This window comes from Micrasema longulum, unplaced genomic scaffold, assembly GCF_059751315.1.
Source record: "Micrasema longulum isolate JH-2025_06_02 unplaced genomic scaffold, ASM5975131v1 h1tg000271l, whole genome shotgun sequence".
Lineage (NCBI taxonomy): Eukaryota > Metazoa > Arthropoda > Insecta > Trichoptera > Brachycentridae > Micrasema > Micrasema longulum.
The window spans coordinates 727,706-755,108 of record NW_028277475.1 but is presented as its reverse complement, the minus strand read 5'-3'; the positions used below and the strand labels follow the sequence as shown (position 1 = coordinate 755,108).

The following is a 27,403-nucleotide window of genomic DNA, read 5'->3' as shown; positions in this document are numbered from 1 at the left end:
GATGTTATCATTAAAATTCGCGAACACTTTTTCCTCATACAATCCACTCATATGAACACATATCATAACTTTCTTATTTTTTGTAGTTGATGGTTTGAAGTTAATCTTATTTGACTAACATACTGGGACACTTTTGTTGCAGACTGTTTTTTTTAAAAATTATATTCTACCTCCCATGACACAAAGCGCAAATTCTAGAATTACTAGACAATCCACCCTGGGGTGCTATTCTGCACCGCTCTCGCGTCTGCAGAAAACACTTGAATTTCGCATATTTTGCATGTAAATACACGTGATAAAAGTGTTTTCTACGGGCGCAAGAGCGTTTGGAATATCACCCCTGATGCAATTGTAAAAACAATTAAAAATCAACACAACTTTCGGTCAAAGAGGATTGGTCTACTTTTTCCTTAAAGTGTACAACTTCTACTGTCCATAAGGGCGATGAAGAAGTTCAGTACCACTGGAAAAGTATTGTCGTTGTTTTGCTGGTGTTCGATTTTCTTACTAAGATCCCTTCTAGAAAAAAATCAGCCGATATTACCACCATTTGACATTATTCGGCAGGGAAAAGTTTCTCTAAATCATCGTTGCATGGGCTGTGTGTGAAACGTGGTACGATCCTGTTGGAACCACAAATACAGGTACAAAAAGATTTCCAACGTGTCATGATAGTTTTCCAATGTCCTAATTCTTGTGCACGGCAACGATGAGAGGTTCCCGGACGTTCACAAACACTGTGCCTTACTGCGTCAATATTGTCTAGTAAATGTTGGGTACGTTATTGTCCAGACTTTGCTTTATCTCTCTATCTTTATAAAAAATTACTCAATTGAATGATTATTTAAATATGTATATTTTTTATAATTTCCACTCCACAACTGCCAAATGAGCTGACAAATAATGACAACCAAACCAAAATGGCGGCCAGATAAAATCGACCTGGAACATAAACCGCTCCCTGGATAGACTTTACGCTTTCAATGTCTCTATTTAATTATACGTCATGGTATAATATCATCAAAAGATGTCTTTTTATAATATAATTATAATATGTAGGTTATATTAAAATGTAATGTATGCTTCTATTTAAATATGTTTTTAAACTAGGCAATTTAGATCATTTTAATTGTAAATAAATGAGTTTAATAAGTCAAATTTACATTTAATATTTTGAGTATATACATATCTTTGAAGACTAGTACTGATACTAATATCTAACTAATATCTGAATATTATTACATTCTTGGAAGTTTGTTAAGGTTGATAGTTATTTCATTAAAAAATGGAGAAGCTCAAAAGAAGGTGAGATAGGAGTCTGTGCGTTTACAGGGCCTATGACCTGTCATTTGCTGAATTTGGCTATTTGAAATCTTTATTGAAATTAAAAGTTACAAATGTTAAAATCAGATGAGACCGACGGAGTATGAATCTGAGACGGGTATTTTTGACAACATTAAGAAAGGGTCACTGTGATGGTTTGCTAATGTGGACAAATGTATGACGAAAGAATGGTAAAACAGATGTATCGGATGATCAGATAAGGCAGAATCTCAAGTCTGGGCATGTTTGACAAGATGTATGAATGTGGAAGAAGCTGGGAATGTAGGTCAGGATAGACAGTGGCAGTCCATCCTCTCTGCCTACCCCTGCGATGGTAGTAGTAGTAGTTCTCCACATCAGTAAAGGCTCTTTTGCAGATGGAATAATAAGTAATTTGAAATACTATACAGTGTGTAAAGTGAGCACTTAAACCAGCCCACGACAGGTCATAAGCCCTGTAAATGACTATTCCTTTCTCAAAGAAGTTCTGTGTCTGCCTGGAAATATCTATCGTAAAAATGTGTAATACCAGAAATTTTAAATTATATAATATCACGTAAACTTCTAAAATAAATCATTGTAATTGTAAATAAAATGTGTATGTAAAATAAAAAATGTATTGAATATTTAATAATTATTATTTGTTTATTTTATTTTTTACAATACGTTTTGTGTTCACATAATCTTAACACATTTTACGCTGGCTTTGCCACAATGTAACAGTTTAACGCAGCGGGCAAAAACCAGCGGGAAATTAAATTAAAACTATGTACTTTTATAAAAATCACTCCATCTCTTGGAATTATGTAAAGTGATAATTCGAACCAGCCAATGACAGGTCCAATAGCCCTGGAGTCCAATCAATGTCTTAACTTTCACATTCCCTAATAACTCCTGTATTTTGTTTGAAATATCTTCAAAAAGTTATTTGCTTAGTCTCCGTTGAGATATTGGTCTCTTTAGGTAAAATTATGTATAAACATATAAATATAGGGAGCTGTTAATATAAACATTTCAACAGAGATAAATAACATTTTAGAGAATGTAACATATAAGTCTAGGTGAAATAATTAAATCAGATGAATCTCGCAGGCATCAATAAATGTTTCACTTCACAAACATCAACAGATGGAAGAATTGAAGGAATATTATTGTTCAAATATACAGGCAGAATGGTAAATGTTACACAATGTGCAAAGTGGCCACTTAAACCAACCAATGGCAGATCATAGCCCCTCTACTGTTATTCACCACTCTAATCGGGTATTCTGTGATGCATAAAATAAAAAAATGATTTACGAATTCTGCAACATTTTTATTTGAGTTTTTATTTTTAGTCAATTTAAATAAGTCATTTTAAATTACTAAAAAAAAAAAAACAATGTTCTTTGTTCACACAAAATGAAGTGTTTTTCTGAATATTAACTAACCCCGGTCTTATGGAGAATTTTATGATTTTTTTCAATATCAAATTTATTTCTATTTTATATTACTTTTTCATGATAATTTTTTTCAAATGGCAACAATTTTGATAATATTCGAATTTTCAAATAAAATAAAATGCTTCGGAGTGTTTTTATGTAACATTTGATTTTAAATAACTTGTTACATGTTCTATTTTATAATTTCTCTTTGAGATAAACAATAAATACTGTATATTGCATTGAAAATGTCGAAAGTTGATGATCCCCAGGATATAACTCACGAAATACACACTTGGAACTCCCAGATTTGCCATTCCCTGTTACCACACTGGCAAAAAAGTCATTTGTTGGAAATTCCTAATGTAAAACGAAATGATTTTGCACCGCCATTCCTGACTATGCAAACCAATACTGTGGAGCTAGCATTCCATACTTGTGAAGTTTTCGAGCAACCTTTACCTGTGTACTTTCTCAGCGTAGATATATTTGATATTTTTATGTCGAATCATATTATCGAATTGTTTGAGAGCGTGGCTGAAACACAGAATAATAAAAAAGGTAATCAAATAGGTACTACATTTTTATTTTATAGAGTAAGTCTCGGCTGTAAACTTGTGGGTACATAGTTTTTTTATTTAAACAAAATAATATTTTGCCATGGGAGTGAATAGCAAACAACAAATTCATTAAATGTAATAGTTTATTGTATCCATAATAATTGCTGTCCTTTATTTCCTCTTTATATGTGTGTGTGGTCTGTTTTATTGTTTAGTATCATCGAATAAACTGGATTTTGAACTCATTGATTGAACTTGCAGCAAGCAATCATCTTTCCGGAAGGACTATTCCAATGATCCACAACTCGATTTTCCAGAAAATTCTTTTTGGTTTCGATGTAGAGTTGTTTAATCCAACTTAATTACTAATTAAATTCAATTTATTCATGTCGCCGCCAAACAGTTAAATCAGCACGAACAGAGCGGCAGAACAGCCGTTCATTAAATTCCGTCTGTTAAACACGTTGAAGTGGCCACTTGACACACTCTGTGACACTCACCATTCTGCCTATGTTTGAACATCCACATTTCCTCAACTCTTCCATCTGTTGACTTTTGTGAAGTAAAAGAGTTTGACTTTTGTGAAGTAAAAGAGTTTGACTTTTGTGAAGTAAAAGAGTTTGACTTTTGTGAAGTAAAAGAGCTGAAACCTTTTATTATGTGGGTGAGATTCATTCATTACTTCACAAAAGTCAACAAATGAAAGAGTTCAGGAAATGTGGATGTTCAAACATAAGCAGAATGGTGAAGGTTACAGTGTGTAAAGTGGCCACTTCAACCAGCCAGTGACAGGGCATAAGCCCTGTAAATGCCTAGACTTCCATATTCCCTTCCCAAAAATGTTTTCCCTCTCTGTTGCAATAAATTGAAATATGATTAACTCCCTAGGGAGGAAATCCAGCCAGTCTGCAAGCCTTTGGACAAAGTCAAAACATTTCATTAACCATGGACTGGCACATATTTCTAATAACTAATAAATGATCAAAATGCGCTGCAATTGGTGTACCAATGCAGTGTCCTATGCACCAATAGGTACGGAAAGGAGAATGACAATGAAAACTGTGGTTTATGTGCAAAAAAATACATCATTCATGTGATGTTCATTTTCAATGATGCAAAATCATAGTTAAATTTCCTAAAAAAATTTACTTCTGTGCGTTTATGAATTCCGGTACTTTATCGGTACTCCTTTTTCTGGAAGATGTGGATCAACTACAATGTTCCCAGTACGTTCTCCCCAGAGTAGTATTGTTTTGTAGGATTCTCCAAGAGTTGGTGTGTGGTGCGAACGCACATTACCAACCAACTGTTTCTGCGACTACTGTCCTGTATCCAGTTGGCCTCCAAGGTTGTGTTCACAGGGCAGATGGTGACCACCTCACAAATCAGGGCCCTCCTAGAGGAAGCCGGGCAAAACTTTCAAGTGGAGTCCGTCATTAACTCGGAGTTCCGTGTATTCAAAACTATGGGTAATTAAAACATTTTCAATGTAGAAACGTAGTAAGATATCTACTCATCAGTGATATATTATATATATTTGAATATAACAAAGTCATCATTATTTTGTACTAAAATGATGTGTTGACATTTTGTTGCACCACTACAATGGATTAGTTACAATCACACCTTACATGCTTCAGAAAAATCACATTAAATTTTGTGATCTCACCAGGAATTGAATCTGGAAAACTCCGTTTGTGCTGGCTACGGCCAGCGTTTTAGCCATCACGTTGGGGCTGCCATATATCACGACAGATCTGAAAACCATTTAAATAAAGAAAATACTGAACTATAGGAAAACAATAGAAAGACCCTTGCTCTTTTAAATGATTTTCAGAGTGTGAAGGGGAGTACTTTAACTGTGACTACCAGCTTTTCAGTAATAACAACGTGCCCCGCATAAAGTGCATTCTATTACATACTTCAGAGGAGAGAACTTATAAAGTTTTTTCATCATATTTAAAAAAAAAAACCTTTTATCTCAATTGTAATTAGTAATAATACGCCACTGGCTAATAGAGTCGCCTATACGGACCATTCCATTCTATGATTATCAACCACGAAGTTAACTACAGTTTACAGCAATTCGACGGGCCGTATGTACTCCAGTTGAGAATTGCAAGCACAAACTGAAACCGTCCATCACACGTTTGTTGTTAAACTAAACGCTTTTGTTCTATGCAATAAAGCTAAAGGGCTTTTGCGATTTTTACGCGAGGAATTGTACCTATATTTGATTTGATGATTTGTTTTATATATATGTCTTTATGTTTGTAGATAAATATCATATCAAGCGATCACGCCAAAACATCGTAACTGACAAAAATAATATTTTACAGGAGAACACTTCTTCCTCTAAATTAAGAAGGAATACACTTAGAGAATAAAACTCTGTTTTGACTATTTCTTTTATTGATATCAATAAAATAAATATTTGAAACATAACCTTGATAATTGAAAAGAAGAAATATCCTCCTGTAAAATATTGCTCCTACGGTTACAATCAGCACAAAACATTTTAAATCTTCTCTACCGAGTAAAGGTCTCTCCCTAACTTAGTCACACCAACGAGCAGGTGATCTTCCTCTGCTTCTTTTGCCTGGAACATTTCCCGTTATAATGTTTTTTTCTTGGTTACATGGCTCTCATCTGGCAGTATGACTAAAGAAACTCAAAACCCGCTGACTGCATACCGTAGATTGTCTCTCAGATATAATATTAAGCTCTTTAAGAATTGAATTCTCAACATACATACAACACCAACTCCACATTTCAAACGCATCAATTGTTACAATAATTACGTAGGACACGTCGATTAAATCCAATACTTATCTAAAAAATTTTAAGTATTAACTACTTAAGAATCAATTACTTTTTAACATTGAGTTTAGGACCCATTTTGTTTTATTTAGGATTCCGGCTTCCTCTATACAGTTCCCTAGACATGTTGGAACAACTACTGGAAGTGTGTGTGAGCTCTGTAGGGCTGCACCCCCCGACTATCCACCCTCTCTGTGTTGCCGTACTTAAGTTGCTTTACCTACAGCATGCTGCCCTTAGGAATAGGTACTTATTGAACTATCTATAATCGCCGGACATATAGGATGATTAAATCTTTAAAAGTATTTCTGAATATGAGATGCTATGAGCCTTAGCAACATTTGAAATTAATTTAATCCGAGTATGTAATTAGATTTTTAAAAAGACCCGCTCTAACTGATTACGATTTACTATGGTTGTGGATGGTTTGTTCGTTTGAAAAATATGCAGACCGCAAATAGTTTTCTGGTTTTTAACCGAAACCTTTGGCCGCATGAAAAACTATGTTTACGTTTAGAAACTTGATGTAATATCTGATGGCTATGATGTGTGTGTTAAGTTTTTTGAGTGAAAATTACAAAAAAAAGTAAAAGACAAAATCAGAAACAAATAATCATAACTAGTCGTTTGACAAAAATCCCTGCAGATTGCGAAGATTTTTTGTCAGTTCTGCGAACAAGTACAACTAGTAAAATTTATTTACAAGCTTACCCTCATATATGCGTAAATCAAAGAAAATAGTGGGTTTGATGACCCCACAAAATGATTTAAATTGCAAGATTCAGATTTCGCTGAAATTACCAATTTAAAATCTAACCACTCAGATGCTGATCCATATCTATCTTTCTTTCTTTCTTTATTCCGATTCAATTTTTTAAAATTGCCAATGCCTCATGCAACAAGTATTTATTTTTTTAGGGTGGCAATTCTGGTAAACAAGAGTAAAGTCCAGCCACTACTAGCAGCCAGTTCCTTTCTTGTCGCTTGTCGCATCAGTGGAATAAAGGATTGTGTCTTGAGTTTTCTCTACCAGAAGGTGGCCTCTCACGCCGGTCTACTTCAGCCCCCTCTCGAGGAGTTTGTAGATGTTGTGTTGTCTACGATTCTCACCTAATTAATATTTAAGTTAAGTTTAAGTGAAATTACACAATGTTTAAATTTTTTTTTCTTTAATTCTGTGATCATTTTTGTCAAGTAAGAAGTTGCATTAAAACCTTTGCAGATTCTAACCGATCATATTGACATTTTAACAGCACTTCATACCATCAAATGATTTTTTTATTTTTTTTATCTACAGTACAATTTTCTAAGAACAATCAACAGATTATTAACGCCAATTAAAGTTAAATCAATTCGATGCTTCATGATTTACAAAGTGAATTTGTTGAAATATTTAAATCTATCAAAATAATTGTATATGTATTGTTTACACGTGTCTGGTCGGAGAAAGAATACAGTTCTGAGTGTGAAATAGAACCAGAACCCAGGGCGGGTATTTTCTACTTGATTGCTACTCTCCGGTAAAAATCCTGAAAAAGGAAATCGAGTGGGGATAAGTCCGCGTGTTCGCCTACCGTGCTCGAGGTCCTAGGTTTGACTCCTGACAGGATGGATGCAAAATATTTATTTTAATAGTAATTCTTCACTGCAATATTTCATTGTTCTCAGACTGACACCCGAAGCGTAAGACTGATCACCTTACCTTCATGCAACAGATGATCGAGATACGCCGCATTTAATATACAAATTCGGTTCCCTATGCACCACTGGGTGCAAATAGGGGGAACGATGATGATGATGCTTACATTTATATCGAGGTTTTATTTTGTTTCAAAGTCAGTATGAAAACATTAATTTAAAATTCTGTATACGCATAAACGTAATTCTGCATGCTTTACGTGTTATTTTATACAAGCGATACAATATTTTACCATGAAAGTGGATTTGCGCAACTAAAACCTACATTTATTGAATTCAATTGGAAGTCAGCACATTCCCCAAGTAAAACTGTCTGGTGCGGTTAGAAAAATACTTGTGGTAAAGAATAAGGTTAGGTAAGTAAAAAACAGGTATTGAATCTAAATATATATTTTTTCAAAGACAAATATAAAGCTTTTGAATGATACACAAAATATTAAGCCATATAATATATTTTTATAGATGATATACAGTTGCGTTTTCATGAAAATGAATCTACCGGCATTTCAATAGTGAGTGAGTGAGTGCGAAGTCGTTTTGAAACTGCCAACACACTCATTTCCATCCGACGCAACGGGCGAAATAAAACAAAGGTAAATAGTATAATTGAGAATTGAACAATTTATAAAATCTTTAAGGATAAAATTCTTTTGCGTGTGAACTTAGGTCTAATTAAAAATGCGAGTACCAAAAATTAAAAATTTACTTACATTTCTAAATTACAGTTTAGAATTAAGGCGATTCCAATACATTGAACAGAGATATATTGCAATATAATAAAAATGTATGCCTCGTGGAATATTATATGGTGCCCGAGTGTTGAAACTTCATGGCGAGTGTACATCCGATAGTGAAATAAATGCGAGAAAATCATACAAATTTTGAGTCTTCTATTTTTAATATCCACCATCTCTGTATGTGACGATTTATATATAAGAGTTTGTATTTTCGGAACAAATTATTTAAGAGTTTATACAGTTTAAATTTTAAAGCATAAAAACCATTAACTCCTTAAACGGTGTGCTAGAAAATCCCACTGGAAACGGTGCTGTAACGTCGTGTTACATTAAGCAAAAGTACACTGTTTAATAATTTAGAGTCTTGTATTTTATGTAGACTCACACAAAGGTTAAGGGAGTTTATTTCCTGTTGGTGGTGATGGCAGATATTGGAAATAGATCACTCAATTTGCATTATGTGTAAAATCATCAGACATACTATAATAATGGAAAACTTGTTATTATAATAATGCGCAATCAACAACTAAAAGATATTTATCTGAATATAACATTCATTCATTAAAATAAATATTTATTGTAAATTAGTAAATAAATAGTGTTGGCATACGCTTGCAATACTCGATAATATAATATATGTTACTCGACACACAGACAGATACACCGACGTAGCAGCCAAATGGGAAAAGGGTTTTGCAGAAAAGCCTCGTAAAATAAGCTTAGTGGAGCCATCTCGCTAATGTTATCTGTGAATTATTTAAAACTTACTAATTATAAGTCTAATAAATCACTTCAAACTGTATTGGCAACAAGACGCGTCGAAACATATTTCAAAGACTTGAGAAAAACATTGACAAACTTATGTCTTGAATGAATAAAAATGGAACTAACAATGCCATTTTAAGATTCTGTTTAATTAGAAGCATGGACATGACTTTCTTAAAATGTAATCTTTCTTATTCAATACACTGGTTACGAGTACATTTTGTTTAAGTTTATGGAAATTGGAGCAATCAACGGTGGAGCCCTCCTCAACTGTACATACAGATAAGATTGTTCTATTATACCCTATATAGGAATTATTGGCAAAAGCTGTTTGTTTTTTTGATGGTAAAAGTACGCTAGTTTGTTGTTGTGTGAAGTGATTGTGTGGGAGGCAGATTAATTCTGGAAGAGTGTTCGTGTGAACTCGATATAGTCGAGGGCCCCCGCAATGGGTCGCTCCGTCTTGGGTTCCACGTATGACTTCATCCGGACGACGCAGTAGTCCGCCATGTCTTTTGTGAGGTTCTGAAAATATTGCGAACATTTGTATGAAATATTATGTAAATGTTTTAATTTTTTTTTTTTTACTTATTGGAAAACTATGACTAATACTACATTGATCAATGAATTAATCGAAAAAGAAAAGAATTTTAAAACTTTTTTTTAAAGTAAAATTTAAATATAGAAATCTGTATTTCCCACAATAAATGTTACAATTTATTATCATCATCAGATACCAAACACCTTTTTGTTGTTTGTGCTGTAATTTTTATATTTGTGTAATGATCGACTATCTCAGGGCTGGTATTCCGAACGCAATTATAGCACGGTATAGCACATTTTTACGTACTAAACACGCATTTTAGCGCGCTACAATGTGTTTGGAATACCAGCCCGGGAATGTTCCGGGTTCAATTCTCAAAATTATTACAAAATTGATCAAAAGGTGTATTATAATCCAAACAATGTTTTCATCGAAATTAGGAATTTCAGTGATTTAAAAATAAATAAATAATTTGTTATTGTTTGTTGATTATCAAACTAAGCCGAAAAATTTTTTAATTCAATTATCAGCACTATGATTTTTTAACGTTTAGTAATTACTCCGCGTGTGACATCACAAATTCTCTTCGGTGAGTTCTGGTGATTGGTGAATTGGCTTTCTCCCGTATACCAAAAATCCATAACAACACATCATTGGTTGATTTGGAAGAAGTGATGTCATTCAAAGTAGTTTGTTTTTTTTTTAATGCATTTTCAAGAAACTTTACTGTACAATTTTCCGTACCACTGAACTTCCTCAATACATGAATGTAACAAATAATCAAGCTGCAGTTTGAGTACCAATACCAGCCATCATTGTGTGCCCAATAGCACCATTCCATATTATATGGAAAGGGGTAAAGTGAAGAAAAGTAATTGAAATGTCCCGTTGAATGGTCCCGTGGTGTCACTGAATCGTGGATCAGAGGTCAGAGGTTCGAAACCCACTCTACCCTAACTCGATTCTCATTCATTGGGTAAATTGTAACAATGCATTTTTTTTTTTTAATAAAAAATTGATTTGATAGCAAAAATATATTCACAATTTTTGGTTGCACAATGTTAAAATTGTGTTTCTGGGTCGTACAAATACGATGAGGTCGTTTCTAATGGAAACTTGACAATATAATTTAAGTGCAGACTTACGGCATATAATTCCTCTTTGGTGACGTAGGGGCGGTCTGCTGCGGTGATGGCTTTGAAGGCGTTCTCTATCTCCTCGGAAGACTGGACATTCTCCGTCTCCTTGGAGATCATGAAGGCCATGTACTCCTGTAGGGACACCTGCCCATCTCTGTTGGGGTCCACAACGTCTGCCGCGAGAGACAAATTCCATTACAATGCGTTGCACTTATTATGTATACATGGAAGTGAATTAACTTCATTTGTTTGAGTGGAGAAATTGCATTAACAGCAAAGAATTTTGCTATGAAATTTTAGCCAATTTTGTATACAAGCCTGATATTTTAAATTATTTTCATTTAACACATTCACATATGCTTTTTTCCAATAGGATCCACTCATCATAACTTTCTTATTATTTTTTTTTTCATATTTCACTTCCAATTGGACTGTAGTTAATGGTTTGAAATAAATCTTATTTGACTAACATATTGGGACACTTTTGTTGCCAACTGCTTTTTAAAGGAACACAATATCTTTTTCTAACATCCAATTACTTTGTTTCGTGTAGGCTATAGCTGTTTTTTTTAATACCAGTGTCTTTTGGACTGATGGATATTGTCGTCATTTCTTAAGTGAAAGACACGTGTTAAATGGTCTACAATATTTTAGGTTTATTCAAATGTTCCTAGACAAGGCTGTATTTCACTCCAAAGGGAGTTATTACGATTGAAGTTTATTGCGATGGAGAGGGAAAACCACTGATATTCGGAGCACATGCTGTACGGAAGATATTGTAAGATGGCGAAGACAACGAAGGCAGTACTGGAATGAACATGTCAACAGAATGGCGAGGACAGACTTCCACGTATCGCACTTCAAGGGAACCCCGAAGGAAGAAAACTCCCAGGCAGACCCCCGAAGAGGTGACGCGATAGCTGGCAGTTGGCGTCCCGAGAGAAAACAGCGGCCAAACAGATCCATAGGATCTATAGAAAGCACGAAGAAGAAGAATCTCACCCACATCAATAATAAATGTTTCAGCTCTTTTACTTTACAGAAGTCAACAGACGGAAGGGTTAAGAGAATGTGAATGTTTAAACATAGCTAGTGTGGTGAATGTCACATAGTGTGTAAAGTGGCCATTTAAATCGGCCAGTAAGCCTTATAAGTGCCTAGACTTCCATATTACCTTCTCAAAAATGTTTTCCCTTTCTGTTAGTATGACAAAAATAATAAGTGTTGGTAATTACCGAGAATAGCGTCAAATTCCGGGTCAGGCTGGCCCTCCTCAACCATCGGCAGGTCGTAGCCGAGGGCGCGGAGGCAGGACTTGAACTCTTGGTGGTTGAGGCGCCCAGACTTGTCCTTGTCGAAGTGCTTGAACATCATGGAGAACTCCTTCAGGGCATCCTCGCTCACACCTAATGGAGGATGCACATTGAATATTAGTACCTGTGCGCTCTTTCTAGCTACTATGAGGTAAATTATCCCAGGGACAATAAATGTGTGAGCATGTTTTATTTTGTATTTTATTGTAAAGGAAAGAAAAACCAACAATTAAAATGTCTGTAAAGTGATGTTAAGATGGCATGTTATGACTCACCGCTCTGGTTGCGCGCCTGTATCTGCTGCTCGAGGTTGTGCTGCATGCGCATGCCGAGCTGGTCCAGCTGGTCCCACTGCTGAGCCAGCCCCACGGTGCTGTGCTCCGTGTAGCGGTTGTCCAGGATGAGGTGGCCCTCGAGCGCCGCGCCCAGCTCCTCCAGGCGCCGCAGGTCCCCGCGCCGCGCGCGCACCTCGCCCGCCGCGCGCCGCAGCGCCTCCAGCTGCTGCTCCAGGGACCCGCTCCCCTCCATCATGGAGGTCCTGTACAACCGCACCATTATACTCTACACTATACTGTCTCGAGAGTAACCTAGATATTAACACAACGCCTGCGATTTAGACCCTTTTTGTGGGGGCCTAATAACACTTTCCTAATAGGTCAGGATAAGTACCACGCAGGCGCGAAACTGTTATCGCAGCGCTGTGATGGGAAAAAATACAAACTGACCTTTTATTCAGGATATACCTGTTATTAATGATTTGAAATGATCTTTGCTTTAATTCATCATTCATAGTTTTTACTCTTTTAAAATTGTTACACAATTATAGGGTAAAAAAAATAATATATATTTTAGATGTACTTTTTCTTAGATTATGAAGGGGAAAAATTGATGTATTTAATAATATAATTATCAGGATATATGAACTTTTTACTATATCGAGAAAACACAAGCATCACAAATCACAAAGCTTCGTTGGTAAAAAATATCACACTAAAAAAAATATTAAAACAAAAAACTTGAAAAAAAAAATTGCTTAATTTTCCTTTTTTTGGTTTTAATGATTTTAATTGAAAGAAAACGCAATTAAAATTAATCGAGGGTCAGTTAAATAAACATCCATAAGTAAGCGTTTAAACTAATATTTGGTAAATGTACTAGCTGATATATTATATTTTTATAACAGAAGTGTTACATATGCAAACAACAAAACAAATATACCTAACGTCTTTGACTTACCAGCAATCTTACATATTTTCATACTACATAATATATATTATATTGGAATTAATGGATTTAAATCCACGGGATACCTATATTTTTTACAATTTAATTTAATTTATTTGATCTTATGTTTTCATTCTTTTGACATTTATTTATATTTTATCAAATCTTAATGTGATGGATTTTTGCAAACATTAGTAAAACATGATTAAGAAAATGTTTTTCACGTTGAAATAGTATTATTGACATTATTCAACATTTTAACAGAACCTATTCATAAAACATTAAAAAATATTTTAATGGGATTTATTTGGAGCACAATATTTAATAATATAGTGCAAAAAATGTTTTTAAAAAAAATTAAAGACGCCACATACTAACGCTGAGACCTATGAAATTAGAATTTCGATAGTCTTATATCATAAACAATCATAAAAAAAACATAGAAATTGCTGCTAGAATTTGACATTTGCTCAAAATGCTTACCAGAGACCGTCTGTATACATAATTGGCTTATACAACACACAACCGTCATTACGAACGGTTAACGGATTGTAGCACTTCTGTAAATTTGATCAAATGTTTATAAAACCGACCCTTAGAGCTAAAAAGCAGAATGTATTCAAATATTAGAAAAAGTCTAGTTTTATTAAAGAATATAAATAAATAGAGATAAAGCTTCCAATGTCATGCAGATTAATAAATCAATTAAAACGTGAAACATTTCGGTAGTCAGATGGCAGAGGGACCCTGTAATTTTCAAAAATGTTCAGTAGAGCTGAAATATGACACAATTTCAAGACTTTAATCCACGAACTAAAAACATGTTTGTGTTGCTTTTCAATAGTAAATTACCATTCTAAATGATGCTGTTCTTATTATTATTATTTTATTTATGTATATTACTAAAATATTGATTAAAACTTTTGAAAAAAATACAGACGGTCTCTTCTGCCACCTGACGACCACCGATTTAGCATGTATATATTTCATTTTATAGGTAAAGCAAGTACGAAGGCCAATCAGTTTCGAGCAACACTCTTATATAATGAAAATTCATTCACCCGTCCCATCCTAGAATACGATACCTGCATCCAAAAATTTATTTAAATATATTAAGATTTATTCGCAAAATGTTAAAATTTATTTTAATACTAATATGCAATCATTGTTTTGCTGTATATTATTACATCAGATTTTTACTTTGACATATTATCGCAAACCTCGTATGACGATGATCAAACAGGTCCTAATTTTAATCCCTCTGCTCGCACATACAAATGATGGCATGACACTTTTTCAAATGACCGAAATCTTAACAATAGTCAATTGAGATGTTCTGTCCCTGACCTGCTTCGAGTTGACCTATCGGGCTGATGTGTATGCATTATGTAGCCTAATATGCCTGGCCGCTGACCCACTGCACTGGGAAGGGTTGTTTCATTAGGACAATGACCCAGCACACAAGGAGTTACGAGTCAATGGCTGCTATTCACGTAGCTGGATTTAAATTGGTGTAACACCCCCTATATTTTCCTGACCTAGCCCCCCCAGTGACTACAGTAGCCAGTAACTGGCTATTCCCAAAACTCAAGCAACATTTGCATGGAAATACATTTTTGGACGACAATGAGGTTGTGTACCGTGCAGATGAGTGGTTGGCAGGGGTCGGACAATAATGTTTTACCAGGAAGCTATGAAAATGTTGGGAGCATCGCTGGAAGAAAAGCATACAAGTCCAGGGGGACTGCGATGAAAAATTAGGTACAAAAACTTTTTCTCATCCACTTCGAAATAGGTCAGGGGAGAAGCATATCAAATAACCCTCGTACACACATTTTCAAAATCAATAATAAACTTAACAATTCAGAAACTGCACATGTCTACGCCCAGTATTTCGCGCTTAACTCATATTTATTGCGTATGTCCATAGACTAATTTAAAACACAGAAATGAACTGCACAATACATGAAATAAAAATTTGCAAAATTAGCAACGAGATTTCTCATTAGCTCAGATTTCTAAACAATTTGTGGTTCGGTTTTCTTATTTGTGTAATATGGCCATTATTGAACCAATTTTAACATTTTGTGAAAGATGAAGAGGTCTGATGGCCAATAGTAAACCATAAGTATCACTAACCGGGTTTCGGTGAGCCAGAGGTGGAAGGTGTTGGCGTGTTTAGCAAACTCCTTGCGAAGTTTGTCGTTCTCTTCTTGGCGGTGTGCTTCCTTTGTCAGTTCTACGTCTCGTTCCCCTGTGCACAAAAATACGGAATGTCCATAGTACGTGGTATTGAGCTTGGCAGATGGTCTTAGATTGAAATATTTGGGTAAATAATAAGTGAAGGCGGTGGATCGGGGAATCATTCGGATAATTAGCCACAAGCTAAAGAAGTTATTGACTTTCCTCGGTGAAATTAATCGCAGAGAGTCCTGGAAACCCCTCGGGTTGATGGTTAACACATGTTCTTATTTGAATTGTAATGATGTATTTGTACTTTTTTGACTGATTGAATTTTTGGAGATCCTCATTACTTTTTACTCTGTTTTTACTATGTTTTTTCTTTTTACTGCAAATTTTACTATGTTTTTTAAAAATATATTTTGCGCTATTCATTTATATTTCTTTCTACTTTGTTTTTTACTATTTTTCTTACTATGTATTTTATTTTTACTACATATTTTACTGGGTTTTTAAATGTGTTTTTTGTCTTTTACTACATTTTTATACTATGTACTATTCTACGTTTTTCACTATATTTTAACTATGTCTACTACCTTGATTTATCTTCGATGTCTTTCGCAACTTTGTCAAATGTATCAACTTTGTATAAGTGTATAATATAATAATAAATAATTAATAATAATTGTAATGATAATTACCAATTATCTTCTTGAGGTTCCTCCAGGTGTCCTCGAGTGCCTCCATAGTGAACCAAGTGTAGGGGTTAGGGCCCACGTTGAAGGACTTGATCTTCTGGTCCAGGGCGGCCAGAGCCTCGAAGTCTGCTTGGGCGGACGACAGAGAAGCCTGCAACGTTACACGATAATTAAAATTAACTAACTAATGCCGATCCATTAACACAGTAAACATATATTTTTTAATCCATTCATTTTAACTTATGATGTCACGGAGCTTTGCCGTAACAGTCATTCGGGTTATTCTAAGAAAACTGTGCACCTATTTCAAAAATTGGCAAAATAATGTAAGTGTATTTCAAAATGTGTAGAGAAATTCGGCCATATAATGGTTTGCATCGCTTAATGTCTAAAATACATTTATAGAAAAACATTTTGGATAGCATCCTCACTTCGTAAAAAATATTTGTGAAGATTTTTTAGCTTAAAGGTAGCTACAAATTATAATATAAAACAATATTTCTTTTGTTTTTATTTATTACTGGCTAAGACATTGGACAATGCCAATAAAAAGAGGCATAATTCCCGGGTCGGGTGACAAATGACAATTTATCTCGTGGAATTTTGATTGTGTGTCTAACGTGCTGGCTTATTAATATATTTTATTACTTTTTTGACGATTTGACTTGAAAATGACTATTTTGGACTGGATTCACACCCCGACCCAGGAATTCTTCAAGATAGACTGTACCTGTTGACTGTATCATGTTATCTGAGTAAGAAAATAAGACAATATTGTCACCTTAATTTGAATAAAACGTACGTCACTAAATAATACCTTTACAGGAGATAATAAAAACTTCATAAATCAGTAATTTTGTTTGAAACTTGGGAGAAGTTTTTTAAAGCCCAATATTTTTTTTGTAAGGTATATAATATAGTGTTTTATTCGAACTACTGTACTACTGACCACTAACCGACCTTTGCTGTATTCCAAGGAATATGCATTTTCTTTGAAAAATGTGTTTTACCCTCAGAGTAATAATGCGTGATTGGCGCATTATTACTCAGAGGTTTTACCTCTTTTCTGCCAGTAATTTCTTAGTTCAAAGGATGAAGATGAAGATAGATGCTACTTTGTACGGTGAAAGATATTCAATAAAAAAAAAACGACAATATGAGATTTCAAGACTAAAAAGTTTATAATAGAGTGAAATAGAATATAGAATATAGAAGAATATAGAAATAATCTACCTGGAACTGGGCATGGGCTTCTCGCAGCGCGCGAATCTCCTCGATGGAGTTACAGCGGACCGGGTCGGTGAGGTCCTCCTCGGCATTCTCGAACCAGGAGTTGAAGGCGGATGCCTTCTTGGCGAAGGTCAAGTAGAGGTCCTCGATCTGCCGGAACTGCTCCTGTAGCTGCAGCAGGCGCTTCTTGCGCTCGTCCGAGTCGCCCAACAGCTTCTGCCACCTACACAGTGAATACACTTTCTGTTCTGATCTTAAAGTCAAGAATTTAAAAGTACTTTGGTTTGTTAATATTCATTCAAAATGAATGGTTTGTACCTATGTAGTTGTGAAGAAAACAAATAAAAGCCGGATGCATATTTGCCACTTGACATGCTTGAACAGTTCAAACATTGCAAAGTCGTATGCGCAAATTGCCAGTATCAAAAATGCACGCCGCTTTTATTTGTTTTTGTTGTAACGAACGCAACAAGTTTCAATTCAAATGAAAATGTCACCGTTTACATAAGTGTTGAGACACATACATAAAGTTAATTTTAGATGAATATTATTGACAAAGAAAACGACCTTTTAAAAAGTGGTATAAATATTTGCCGCTGTCCTATGAGGGGTAAAAATAGTAGTTCTCATCACTTAACCTGCAATGGGCTCATATTATTATCTTAAAGACTCCAACACATGTTCCAGTGCGAGTACAATAGGACAAACTTCACCCACCATTCTCCCCTCCCCCAGTGAGCATCCACAGAGCAGCTAATAATTATGCCGAGCTGTTGGACTTACTCCACACCACTCCTGCTGCAATCAAATTAGCTATCCAATCCATTGAATGGCCATCCCCTCAATTCTCCCCTTTTTAATGTGTTTCTCTATTCATCTCCACTTTATTTCCTTTTTTTTGTAGAATGAGTTACAAGTTTAGTGTAATATTATTATTTGATGTTATTTTCTATAATGCTTTATGTACTTTTAGCTGTATATTGTAAGAGTTTATTAAATAAATAAAGCTGGTTTGACTGCTACAATATTCCACTATACTGGTTGAATATAAAAGTTTGTGAAAGAGATCCCATTGTATTCGTTATAGTTATACAATAATAAATAGTAACCTGGTGATAACATCCTGGTGGCGTTTTTTGATGGCCGGAGTTTGGTCATGGTTAGCGGCCACCAGTTGGTCCTTCAAGGCCGTGATGTTCTGGATACCCTCGTGCTCGAAAGCAGCCAATCCTACATAGAGGAAATAAATTGTTCTTAATAGTAGACTTTTTAAAATGGAAAATTTTAAAGCATTCCCTGATAGGTCAATTATGATTTTTTTTAGAACTATCCTCGATTGTCTCGGGGTCGTTATTTTATTTCAATCGCACCCAAATACGGAGTTGCCTACCCGCATCGAAGGTGTCTTGCTTGGTGAGCAGCGTCTGCACGGTGGACAGGTCCCGGCCGAACTCCTCGCTGCGCACGTGGGTCTCCTTATCGGCGATCCAAGACTCGACCACGTCGGCCTTCCACATGAACTGTAGGTAGGCGGAGTTGTCCACCAGCGCGGCTTTGCGAGCGGCGCCCAGTCCTGACAGCTGCTCAAGCTTGCCCTGTGTACATTTAAATATAAATACATATGAATAAATTATAACAGGCATGGAGAACATCTTAGAGAATGGAATATGGAAGTCTAGGCATTTACAGGGCTTATGACTTGAAATTGGCTGGTTTATGTGGCCACTTTACACACTGTGTAACATTTACCATTTTGTCTCTATTTGAACATCCATATTTCTTCCAATCTTAATGACTCCGGTAAAATCAGTAAAATACAGTATTTTGTCTACAAACATTTGGACAAACTCAAAATATTGTAATAAATATATAAAACTCGATAGGTATTTATTCTTACTGGGGTACCCCATGCTGGTATTGATTACAGTGATTTAGCTGTGTAACAAAAAGTTGCGTCGATTATAGTCATTTTACTGTGTAACAAATAATTACAAGCATCGTTTACAATTTTATATGCATTGATTACAGTGATTTTTCTATGTAATTGTTACATAGCTAAATCACTGTAATCGATGCCAGCTATGTAAGCATCATTTTTTCAACAATGTTTGATTATGTCCAAATGCTTGCAGACTGGCTGGATTTCCTCCCTAGGGAGTTGTTCATATTTAGTTGTTCATATTTAAACCATATTTAATATTTAAACCAAATGCTTGCAGACTGGCTGGATTTCCTCCCTAGGGAGTTGTTCACATTTAGATTTATTTCAACAGAGAGGGAAAAAGTTTAAATATGAACAACTAAATATGAACAACTCCCTAGGGAGGAAATCCAGCCAGTCTGCAAGCATTTGGACATAATCAAACATTGTTGAATTACTACCTGGTAAAAGAAGAAGTATAAAAATTGGAAAATTGTTTCCAGGCGTTGCCTAGTAGGTGATTTGGTTCAGCCGGATGAATCTCACCCACGTGATAAAGGTTTCAGCTCTTTCACTTCACAAAAGTCAACAGATGGAAGAGTTGAGGAAATGTGGATGTTCAAACATGGGCAGAATGGTGAATGTTACACAGTGTGTAAAGTGGCCACTTAAACCAGCCAATGACAGGTCATAAGCCCTGTAAATGCCTAGACTTCCATATTCCCTTCTCGAAAACTTTTTCCCTCTCTGTTGAAATAAATTTAAATCATTTTTTCAGGTCAGTCGAATCACAATGCTTAGAAGTATTTATCATTAAGTTTCTAATATTTTTTGTTTTTTATTTTTACTAATGAACGCTTAAAGGCTGTTTTTTAAACAAAATAATAGAAATAGAAAATAGAAAATAATTTTATACAAAATAGTATTTATTTATTTTATATTAATAATTTCGTTTTGAGGTGACTGCTTTAATTTTTATTTGACATCTATGAACGTAAATATGCCAACAATTCAATTAATTTTGTCAAAAAACTATATTAGTATTTGATTGTAATTTACTAGAAAAACAAAATAGTTTTTAGTTAAAAATTAACCTGCAGTTGCTGGCAGCGATGCTGGATGCTGTCGGCGTGATGGTTTCCTTGGGAGACCAGATTGGAACCGGTGCTGCAGATCTCGGAGCAGCGGTCGCGGTGCGCAGCCAACTCCGTCTCGAATGCGTCGTGCTTCTTCAGCAGACCCTGGACAGCGGCCATGGTATCTCCGTAATCCTCCACTGATAACAGCTGCTGTTTCTCACTAGAAAATATGATCAATCACTATCATTCGTATGAAAGACAACACACGAAGGAACTACTAAAGGGTACTCGCAAAGGCTCGCTTTCAACCTGATGAGGGTTATCACTAGAGCCCTTACACGGCACTGGAGATTGAATAAACACCGCGCTAGAATGAATCGTAGGTTCTGCAGTGCAGATGATGAAACACCTATACACATCCTCGGGGAACCACGGGTTAAACCTGAGGACGTTAGAGCACTCACCCCTTTTATAGTCCAATACTTTAAGAATGTATGATAGGTGCACAAATGTCGAAATCCGTGAAGTGTGTAAGGCTGAGACATGCATTATCGACAGAATCAAGAAAGGGGTGCTGCCCTGGTTTGGACATGTAGAGCGAATGGACAGCGAAAGAACGGCTCAAAGGATCTACAATGGGAATGTAGATGGATGCAGAAAACGAGGAAGACCGAGAAAGACATGGCACGATCAAGTCCTTAAAATACTTGAAGATGGACATGTCAAAAGTAGGAATAATCGAAGATGTATGAATGTAGAGGAAGCGAGGTCTGTATCCCTAGATATAGTGATGTGGCGTTCTATCCTCTCTGCCTACCCCTACGGGGAAACGGCGTGATGGTTTGTTTGTACTTTAAGAATCTGGGCTTGAAGGGGGAGATTTAGCAATATGAGAACACTCGCCCTAGACTCGGTAGCCAGGCTCTTTAGAAACCTGAGCTTGGAGGATGAGAACTAATTTACGGGGACCTGTCACAACATATCTACGCAATGACCCTCATTCTTAGGATTTTTCACAAATTCCATATAAAATAGATTGGCATTTAAAGGGTTATGCTGCCCAAGCTAAGCTATTGGATGTAACAGAGTAAGCGTAGGTGGGTCTTTGAAGAATCGGGCTACAAATGTGGGGCAAATAAACGTATAGGGCATCACATCATCAGAATGCGGGGGGAGTGGCAGTACCTGATCCAGGCCTCCTCCTCCTCCACCTTGGCCAGGAACTGCTGATAAGTGTTGCTCTGGTCCAGCTTGTTTCCGCGCGTGTGCGCGAGCCCCTTGAGCTCCGCCCAGGCCTGGTTGAGGGCCTTGAGGCGCTGCTCTATCTCCGGCACACCGAGGTTGGACACGTCCATCAGCTTCTCTCCGGCCTCCTGCAGACATACAATCAATTTACGGTTTACCGCAATGTAAGGAACACTAAAAATTATAGGTAAACAGTATTATTTAAAAGTGATTAAATTTAACATATTAATCTAGCCTGACTTTTCTCATTAGAAAACCAAGGTATAAAAACCCATGGTAAACATGGTGGTAAACCATGTGAAAATCAGCTTAGCACCTTTTATTTTTGAGGAGGACTTTGTACATATATTTTTTAAATAGCTACAATAACAGTTTCATATTAATAAAATGATTTAAAAAGTTTTGTAGAGTTCTGCTAATGCTGGGCTCTGCATTTTTTTAGGGATTTTTTATATCAATGTACTGCCCAGTATGATTCAGCCAGCGTGAACTTAATTTTTTTGATAAACGAGTATTTAAAAAATCAGTTATATCAACGATTTAAAAAAATTTGAATACAGGATTTGAAGATTTGTCGGTTCAGTTTAGTTGGTAATTATGAACAGTAGTTTGTTTACGATCGGTTACCTGAACAGCCTGAATGGCGGGTTCGTGTGAGGCCAGTTCAGTCTCCAACCTTTTGTGTTTCTTCTTCAGGTTCTGTACACCGGTGAGGTCGCGCCCGTAGTCGTCGGATCCTACCAGCAACTTCTTCTCCCTGGAGAACAAATAACACATTTAATTTGAATTATTTATATAACACTTTGTACATTTTATTCATACATTGGCGGGCTAATTGCCAAATGGAAATTTCATTGCGTTATTTTTTAAGTACATAAATAAACAAAATAAAATAGATGAACTTACAAATTTGCGCACATAAATAAATGATGTGATACCAGTCTTAATAAGATAAAATAAAAGGTGAGAATTGTTGGAAGAAATAAGAAATGTTTCTTAAGACACAATTTAAACAGAGATGCTTTAGATACATCTATAACGGCTGTTGCAAAATTATTTGTATCTATTTTTTATAATCTTGAACCTCCCTGTTTTTATAAATTAACATATTTTTATGAACCACTTAAGATTGTTTTGAAGTGTTTTATTAATAAATTTTAGTCATTTATGTATTTATTTTATTCACAATATATTTATGTAACATTTACTGAGACACAAATCCCAACTCAATGGAATTGAAGTCCTGTGTTGAGTTGGGACAAATATATGCATAACAGTTTAACAACATACATACTATCATTTGTACTAAACAGAACCAAAACACCATTAAAAAATACATGGCACATCAACATATAAAAGAACAAACATTAAGATTCCGCGACAAACACCTATCTCAAATTACAGCCACCAGTTGCGAAGTCCTTGATTACACCTAATGACTAACATATTTTTCTTATATCTTCTCTCCCTTCAACTTGCTAAAAACAATGACTTTGTCTTTTTCACATAATACAGAGAAACTGGGCTAGATGCTTGCGTATATCTTAATTTTGCAACCCTTGAATATATTGAAATAAAACTTAAGTTTTATGTTCATGAATACACCAGAATCTCTTTTTAAGTGGATATGTTCCCAGTACCATGTAAAAAAAATGTATACTAAAAGAACAATGTTTTCGGGATTTAAAAAATATATGCCAAGATTTCCATTTTCCCTTTTTAAAATTATCTTCATCTCTGTTGAAATATATTGAAAAAGAAATTGTTTGCTGTTCGTTGTACCTCAATTTTAATAAAAAATATAACATGACAACAAAATACTTTCAAAATTCCTAAGAAGTTATTCACTACCACCCTTCCCTTGAGCCCAGTAAGTAAAATAGCGATGTGGGGAATTCCAAAAGAAGGCACCTAGTAATTTGTTAAATTAAAGATCAAAATTTAATTTTTGTACCTTATCATTTTCAAGCTGTAAAAAGAGGTTCCGCTGTAAATTGAAAACATAAGTGTTAAGTTAATAAATATATATATATGTATGTTTTTACTTGATCCAGCTCTCTTCGTCAGCGATGTCCCTGAAGAACTGGTGCAGCGTGTTAGCATCATTGAGTCGTGCGCGACGGTGAGCAGCGAGATTGCGGACACGCTCGCAGCGCTCGTTGATGCCGGCTTGGCGCTCCTGGATGCCGTGGCGAGTGGCGCTGTCGAACTGTCCGCTCTCAATCAGGGACTCGGCCTGCTCGTTCATATCTAAAAATAAATTAGCGTGTGATTAGGTTTCTTAGATTTACATGAATCCCGTCCAACAAAGCAAGAGGCAGTTAACTACTCTACGAAGCAGTCGACCAGTTTACGTACGGTGCTCTCTTCTCCCAGAATGTAATGAGGAAATAATGAAACGAATATTGAAAGGCCACAAAACATATTTCTCCTTGCTGCCAGTGCTCAAGTACCGTAGCGTCCACAAGAAGAAAAAAATTATCCTGCACATGACCATTATTAGGACTGTATTAGCATACGGATTGCTAAATCCGCTGAAGCACCGGATATATTTGAAAGTAGAGTTCTTCGCCGAATTTGTGGTCCCGTGAAAGATGGAGAATAGTAGTGTAGTCATAAGATGAAATTATTAATTGCACAGAATTTATGAAGTCCCTAATATCTCAACACATAGAAGACTGCTCCTGTTGAGATGGGCCGGACATTTACAAAGAATGCTAAATGTGTAGGTAAAGAAAATCATGACTGTAGTACATCCAGGGAGTAGAAGGATTAGAAGACCCAGGTTGAGGTGGGAGGATAATGTAAAGAAAGATGCAACACAGCTTCTACAAGTTACAAATTGGGAAACGGTGGCTGACGACAGGCGGGGTTAAGGGCGTTAAAGGAGGGCAAGGCTCGATAAGGGCCGTAGTGCCACCGAAGTAAAAGACTTTCAAGCCGTTCAGATGCAAATTGTGATTTTAAGGTTATTGTGAATGAAGCAACATAGGTATATTTACCCTTGATTCTATCCTCGTGAGCCTGAATGTCGGCCTCCACCAATTGGTGTTTCTTCATCAGGTTCTGGACAGATGCCAGATCTTTACCAGAGTCCTCGGATGTCAGGAGACTCTCCACCTATAAATTTTAAGAATACAAATGTCTTACGTCACAATTTCTCTATTATTTGGAATAATTTATTTTGCATAATTTTTGTAAAAATCATCTCAAGTACAATAAATATCCCAACATGCCTTAATAATAATAATAAGAATAATAGTAATAGAATAATAGTAAATAGGTGAAAAGGTTACCTCTCCAAGCCAGAAATCCAGATCCTTGACTGCCGCGATGTATGTCCTCTGCTTGTTGGCCTCCTTGAGCTTCAGGGACTTCTCCGTTGTCTTCTGGGTCAGGTACTCCCACTGGTCGGCTATGGAGGCAAGCCGGGCCTTTAAAAAAAAAAAAACACGTTAATTTATTTATTTTTTAATGTCTGCGAGCTTTCTTTGAAGTACAGAGTTATTATTAGAGAAATGTGGGAACAGTAAAACCTCGAAATTATGTCCCCGCAATTTACGTATAATTATTAAAGTCTCATTAAATTTTGTATTTTTCCCCCCGCAATTAACGTGAGAAATATTTGCAATCTGCACTGAAAACAGACAACTCGAGAGTCTGAAATTAGTCTCTATCATTATGCCGACTTGTTGGTAAGTTGAATCAATAGACAAAACCTAGAAAACAACTCACACTTTATTATGTTTTATGGGCATTTATTGCCGCCATTTTTGTTTTTTTCACTTTATAATTAGATTTATCATTTATGAAAATGATATGCAAAAACGGTGCAAACATCACACCACAACGTTTTAAGTAAAAGGTAATTTATGAAAAAAAATAATTCACTGCCATCCTGCCCACTGTTTCACTGTATTCAAGATTGATGAATATAGAAAGTACCTGCACAGCATCCTCGGAGCCACTGCACTGGTTCTTGTCGATGAGGTTTCCTCCCATAGCCAGAACTGACTGGATGCGGTCCGCATTGGCCGCCAATTCGGCCTCGAAGGCTTGGTGCTTCTGGTGCTTGGACTGGATGTTGGCAGGATCCTGAAATACAAACAACAATATACAAAGATATTCCAAAGAATTTGCAGTAAGTCATTTTTATTACTTTAAATGATCAAAAAGTAATTTTAATAAATTAATTTAATTTTAATAATAATCGGCGAGTGTGCGTGAGAAAGATATGGTATTCAATCCTCTCTGCCTACCCCTATGGGAAACAATGCGATGGTTTGTTTTTGACTATGTATTTAGTTTGCGTAAAGTCACTTAAAAATAAATTTAATCTAATGAAATTTCAATAACAAACATTGCTGTCCCATTATCGAGGCCTGATACATTAAATATTTTACATTGAAAATCATTTCATAATAAGCACGGCAACCATTACAAGATGAACTTATCAAAATCAACACAAACTTTCTATAGTATCTTTACATTTAAAATTTTAACAGTTTTTAGAAAAATATTATACTATATAAAATTATTTATGAAGAGGGAACAATAATTTTTATAAAAAATAATACTGTTGGATAATAAAAATGCAAATTTGAAAATGATTGTTTAAGTATTCACAAATAATGAAAGTAATCGGCCTCGCAGTGTAATGGTCAGCGTGTTTGTCTACCATGTGAGAGGTCTCGGGTTCGATTCCCGACATGGTTGATGTAAAATATTTATTTAAAAAATGGGTGTTTTCACACCAGAATATTTCATAGTCCCTGGACTGGTACCGGAAGCGTAAGACTGATCATCTTACCTTCATGTAACAAAAATGATCAAGGTACGCTGCGATTGGTGTACAATGCAGTGCCCTATGCACCATTAGGGGCGGAAAGGGAATGGTGATGTGACTGTAGAAGATACATCTAATACGATGAAGAAGGTCTTTTACTTCTTGCCTGTCTCCTGTGCTCTGCCAACCTCTGCGGTCCCATTGTTCATAGTGAATTATTTATAGGAGATTTGACTTGTATCACGTATTCAACCTTCAATAAGTATAAAAACTTGCATAAACCATATTTTACACGGTAATTGATGGATGACAATAATTCCTACTGTACCTTGTAGCTCTCCTCGGTGGCGAGCTGCAACTTCTCTGCGATCCAGTTTTCCATCTCGTCGGCATCCCGGGAGAATTGCTGTAGGGTTTGCTCGTCTCCCAATCTAAGCATAAAGCATATATTAGTGTTCAAAGTCGAGATAAATACTGATATTCTCAGCTGTAGTTGGACCCTTACTACAGAGTTATCTTCAATTGAATATTTATACGGTAAAACCTCATTTAAACGTTCCTCAATTTTACATTTTTCCGCTTTTTACACCGAAACGTTCAAGTACAATTTTCTTCCACATATTATATTTTACAAATATTCCCCCCGATTTTTTGTTTAAAACTTTTGAAAATTCATTTAATGTGGTTGAAGATTATTTATAAAAAAATGTTATTCACAA

The 27,403-nt window shown here is 35.6% G+C and overlaps 2 protein-coding genes across 5 annotated transcripts in view; one reads left to right on the top strand and one right to left on the bottom strand.

Moving 5' to 3' along the window:
- Positions 1-2,926: 2,926 nt before the first annotated feature.
- Positions 2,927-7,358, top strand: LOC148283009 (cyclin N-terminal domain-containing protein 1-like). The gene is made up of 4 exons (XM_088224186.1): positions 2,927-3,305; positions 4,564-4,773; positions 6,217-6,370; positions 7,043-7,358. Exons 1-4 carry the CDS (start codon positions 2,993-2,995, stop codon positions 7,236-7,238), a joined length of 873 nt encoding a protein of 290 aa, XP_088080312.1. The 5' UTR covers positions 2,927-2,992; the 3' UTR covers positions 7,239-7,358.
- An 838-nt stretch (positions 7,359-8,196) lies between these two features.
- alpha-Spec (alpha spectrin) overlaps positions 8,197-27,403 on the bottom strand; it is a 78,822-nt gene continuing 59,615 nt past the window's right edge. For 2 of the 4 annotated variants that reach the window (XM_088224182.1, XM_088224184.1), the window contains 18 exons: positions 27,013-27,115; positions 25,844-25,993; positions 25,195-25,332; positions 24,901-25,018; positions 23,944-24,148; positions 22,526-22,655; positions 21,839-22,026; positions 20,669-20,873; positions 19,044-19,248; positions 18,763-18,883; positions 17,657-17,876; positions 16,427-16,574; positions 15,684-15,798; positions 14,606-14,629; positions 12,596-12,858; positions 12,243-12,413; positions 11,014-11,180; positions 8,197-9,849 (listed from right to left, as the gene is read on the bottom strand). In XM_088224182.1, coding sequence (XP_088080308.1) covers positions 9,721-9,849; positions 11,014-11,180; positions 12,243-12,413; positions 12,596-12,858; positions 14,606-14,629; positions 15,684-15,798; positions 16,427-16,574; positions 17,657-17,876; positions 18,763-18,883; positions 19,044-19,248; positions 20,669-20,873; positions 21,839-22,026; positions 22,526-22,655; positions 23,944-24,148; positions 24,901-25,018; positions 25,195-25,332; positions 25,844-25,993; positions 27,013-27,115 — 2,800 coding nt within the window. In that variant the 3' untranslated portion in view covers positions 8,197-9,720. The remainder of the gene's footprint in view (positions 9,850-11,013; positions 11,181-12,242; positions 12,414-12,595; positions 12,859-14,605; positions 14,630-15,683; positions 15,799-16,426; positions 16,575-17,656; positions 17,877-18,762; positions 18,884-19,043; positions 19,249-20,668; positions 20,874-21,838; positions 22,027-22,525; positions 22,656-23,943; positions 24,149-24,900; positions 25,019-25,194; positions 25,333-25,843; positions 25,994-27,012; positions 27,116-27,403) is intronic. The other 2 variants (XM_088224183.1, XM_088224185.1) reach the window with 1 other exon arrangement.

Coding starts and splice junctions, on each gene's coding strand:
- LOC148283009 (XM_088224186.1), top strand. CDS start 2,993: ATGTCGAAAGTTGATGATCCCCAGGATATAACTCACGAAATACACACT. Junction 3,306..4,563: donor AACACAGAATAATAAAAAAG/GTAATCAAATAG, acceptor ATTGTTTTGTAG/GATTCTCCAAGAGTTGGTGT. Junction 6,371..7,042: donor CATGCTGCCCTTAGGAATAG/GTACTTATTGAA, acceptor TTATTTTTTTAG/GGTGGCAATTCTGGTAAACA.